The sequence below is a fragment of the Numenius arquata genome, chromosome 16 (genome assembly GCF_964106895.1).
Source record: "Numenius arquata chromosome 16, bNumArq3.hap1.1, whole genome shotgun sequence".
Taxonomy (NCBI): Eukaryota; Metazoa; Chordata; class Aves; order Charadriiformes; family Scolopacidae; genus Numenius; species Numenius arquata.
In genome coordinates, this window is record NC_133591.1 from 2,587,795 (window position 1) to 2,590,498 (window position 2,704).

Genomic DNA, 2,704 nt, shown 5'->3' on the forward strand with positions numbered 1-2,704 from the left:
TTTCCTGTGGAGAGAATCCCTTCCTGGGCAGCATTGTCTCCAGTGGTGGTCCTTCTGCTGCAAATGTCAGGAGCAGGGTATTTTCATCATGTCAAACCTTTTCTCCAGAGCTCTTCTGAAATGAGAAATTTTTCCAAACCAGCCTTTCCCTGCCACATTTTCAACTTCAGTTAACTGCTGCTTTCTCATGAGCTGAAGAAGGTGGTTTAGCAGCAGCCGACGATGTCTTTTTCCTTCCCCAGGTGTCCTGCAGTGACAGCCCAGGGCCATGCCGGGGGGGAGCAAGCGCTGCCTGTGCCCACTGCGCTGCCGGGGCACACATGGAGCCGCCAGCCTATGGTTGTCACCTGGTTGCTCCAGGGCCAGCAAACGGCTTGGCATGGTCCTCTGCACCGCTGAGAGCAGAGAGGCTCGCCTGCCTCTGCCCTGGGCTACCTGCTCTGCCCTGGGCTACCTGCTCTGCGCTGGGCATGGGAGGTGCCACAAGCTGGTGTGGGTGCAGGGGTGCGTGCGTGGGTACTGGGGTGTGCGTGGCTGCAGGGAAGGATGCAGGGGTGCAGGGATGGGTGCAGAGCGTGCAGCTGCAGCTTGCTGGATCCTGCAGCTCCTTCCAGCTCCCGAGCAAGGCTGAGGCTCAGCAGCGGCCGCACGGTGTCCTCCTCAGCCTTTCTGGAGCCGCAGCGCAGCCCCCAGCAGGTACCAGCAGAGCAGATGGGGTCTGCGGGTATGTGGGATCCTGTGGGGATGTGGGGGTCCTGCAGAGCCCCTGAGCCAACAGGACAAGACAGACACGGTCCTCACCAGTGGGAGGTGCAGTGCCCAGCTCCTCACCCCTGCCCTGGGTCTGACCACCGTGCCCTGGACCCTGGCCCCACAGCTCCTCGGGGGGCTGGCAGGGGGGTGAGGGCAGGCCATCGCACCGCATTGCAGCTCCATATGTGAGCCATCAGGGGTTTCACCTTCCTGTGACAGGGACATGTGGATGCCTGCGCTGGCTGCAGGGGCAGAAAAGGATGGGTGTTCCCCTCCACGCCATCCTTGCCCCTGCAGAGCCCCATCTTTGCCTTCGGGCATGGCACGCTCCCGGCCACGCACCCCCATAGCACCCCCTCCCCAACTGCCAGTGTGCCACCTTGGACAACTGAGCTTTTATTGAGCTTTGCCCCCACCACCCCGCAGGAGAGACGGTTCCCAGGGCAGGCAGCTGGTGGCACGGTGGCTCCGGTGCCCGTGGTCACTGCTGGACCCTGCGGATGGACTGGACCTGGCCCGTCTGGGCATGGGAGCCCCACTCCCGCACGTGCTTGTACTCGCCCGCATGGCTGTCACTCTCCAGGAGGTACTGGAAGCCCCGGTACCCCGGGTACTGGGAGCAGACCCACCTGTAACAGAGCAGAGAGCGGCGGTGGATGGGAGCTGGCAGCACCACCAAGCACCCTGCGCTGCGGGCGGTGGGCAGCGGGGTGCTGGCAGCTGCCAGAGCATCCTCGGCTCCGGTGCTGGGTCCTGGCAGGGTGCAAGCCCCTGGGGGTACTCACGCGCCGGAGTGGACGAGGAAGGAGCCCACAGCGTTGCTGCCCCAGCCCAGGGCAGGCAGCGAGGGGCAATCGTCGCTCAGTTCCGCCCGCTTGCCCTGGAAGTTCTCCTGCTCAAAGAGCATCAGCCTGCTGCGCCCGTGGTCCTGCCACCAAGAGGGGCATGGCATTGGCACGGCTGCCCTGCCCAGCCCCCGGCCAGTGGCTGGCGATGGGCTCCGGGGACTAGCCCAGTGGTGGGTTCTGGTGGCCAGCCCCATGGAGGGGAGCTGGGACAGGGGGGGGGCACTCACAGCGCAGGCGATGGGGCGGAAGGAGCACATCCTTTCCACGTGGTAGGCGTTGCTGCCGCTCCACGCCTCCCAGCACGGGTACTCGCCACGCTCCAGCACAAACTGCTGCCCCTGGAAGCCACAGTGCTCGAAGCCTGCCCACCTGCCGGGGGCGGGAGGGGGGTGAGACCCCCACGGCACCCACCACCCCGCTAACACCTGGGGCAGAGCCCGCTGTACCCCACGGGGACGAGGCTGTTCCCCGGAGGAGGCAGCCCCACGGCTCAGGTGGCAAAAGGTACTGGAGACCTCCATCCTCCAACCCCCCTCCATCCGTGGGGTCCCACAGCACCGTGGGGTGGCAGCCCCCTGTGACCCTCCACTCACGCCCCGCTCTCGATCTTGCAGGAGCGGACGGTGCTGAAGCCGTGCTCCGGGGTGCTGTAGCAGTCGGTGGTGAACTCGTGCTTCTTGCCCTGGAAGAAAGCCTCATCCCACACCACGATCTGGGGAGGATGGAGCAGGTCAGGGGGCTCCGAGGGTTCAGAAGCCCCAAGCAGACACTGCACCCCCATGCCCCGGCATTCACGGGGCTCAAGCTGTGTCACTGGTCCTTCCCAGGCTCCTGTACCTTCCAGAGACTGGAGGATCTCCTGCAGCGGTGGGTCATGGTGGCTCTGCCAGGGCACAGGGGAAAAGGACCGTTAAAACCTGCCCCAGGGCTGGTGAATCACCAGTCCCCACAAGCCTGGCCGCTGTACCCTGGCCAGACCCACCAAGCACTGCGCTGGGGACTTGGCTCCTTCCCTGGGGCTCCCACGTCCCGGGACTGGGCTTCAGGCCATGGGTTGCGTGGGCAGAGCAGGCAAATGGAGGCAGGAGCCCGCAGCCGCCTGC

General features: G+C 65.3%; 1 protein-coding gene across 1 annotated transcript; it reads right to left on the reverse strand.

The window, feature by feature from the left end:
* Window positions 1-1,234: 1,234 nt before the first annotated feature.
* CRYBA4 (crystallin beta A4) lies at window positions 1,235-2,477 on the reverse strand. The gene is made up of 5 exons (XM_074159344.1): window positions 2,439-2,477; window positions 2,195-2,313; window positions 1,829-1,970; window positions 1,539-1,681; window positions 1,235-1,382 (listed from the first exon to the last, which is right to left on the reverse strand). The coding sequence occupies exons 1-5, from the start codon at window positions 2,475-2,477 to the stop codon at window positions 1,235-1,237; spliced, it is 591 nt and encodes a 196-aa protein (XP_074015445.1).
* Between the last annotated feature and the right edge of the window lie 227 nt (window positions 2,478-2,704).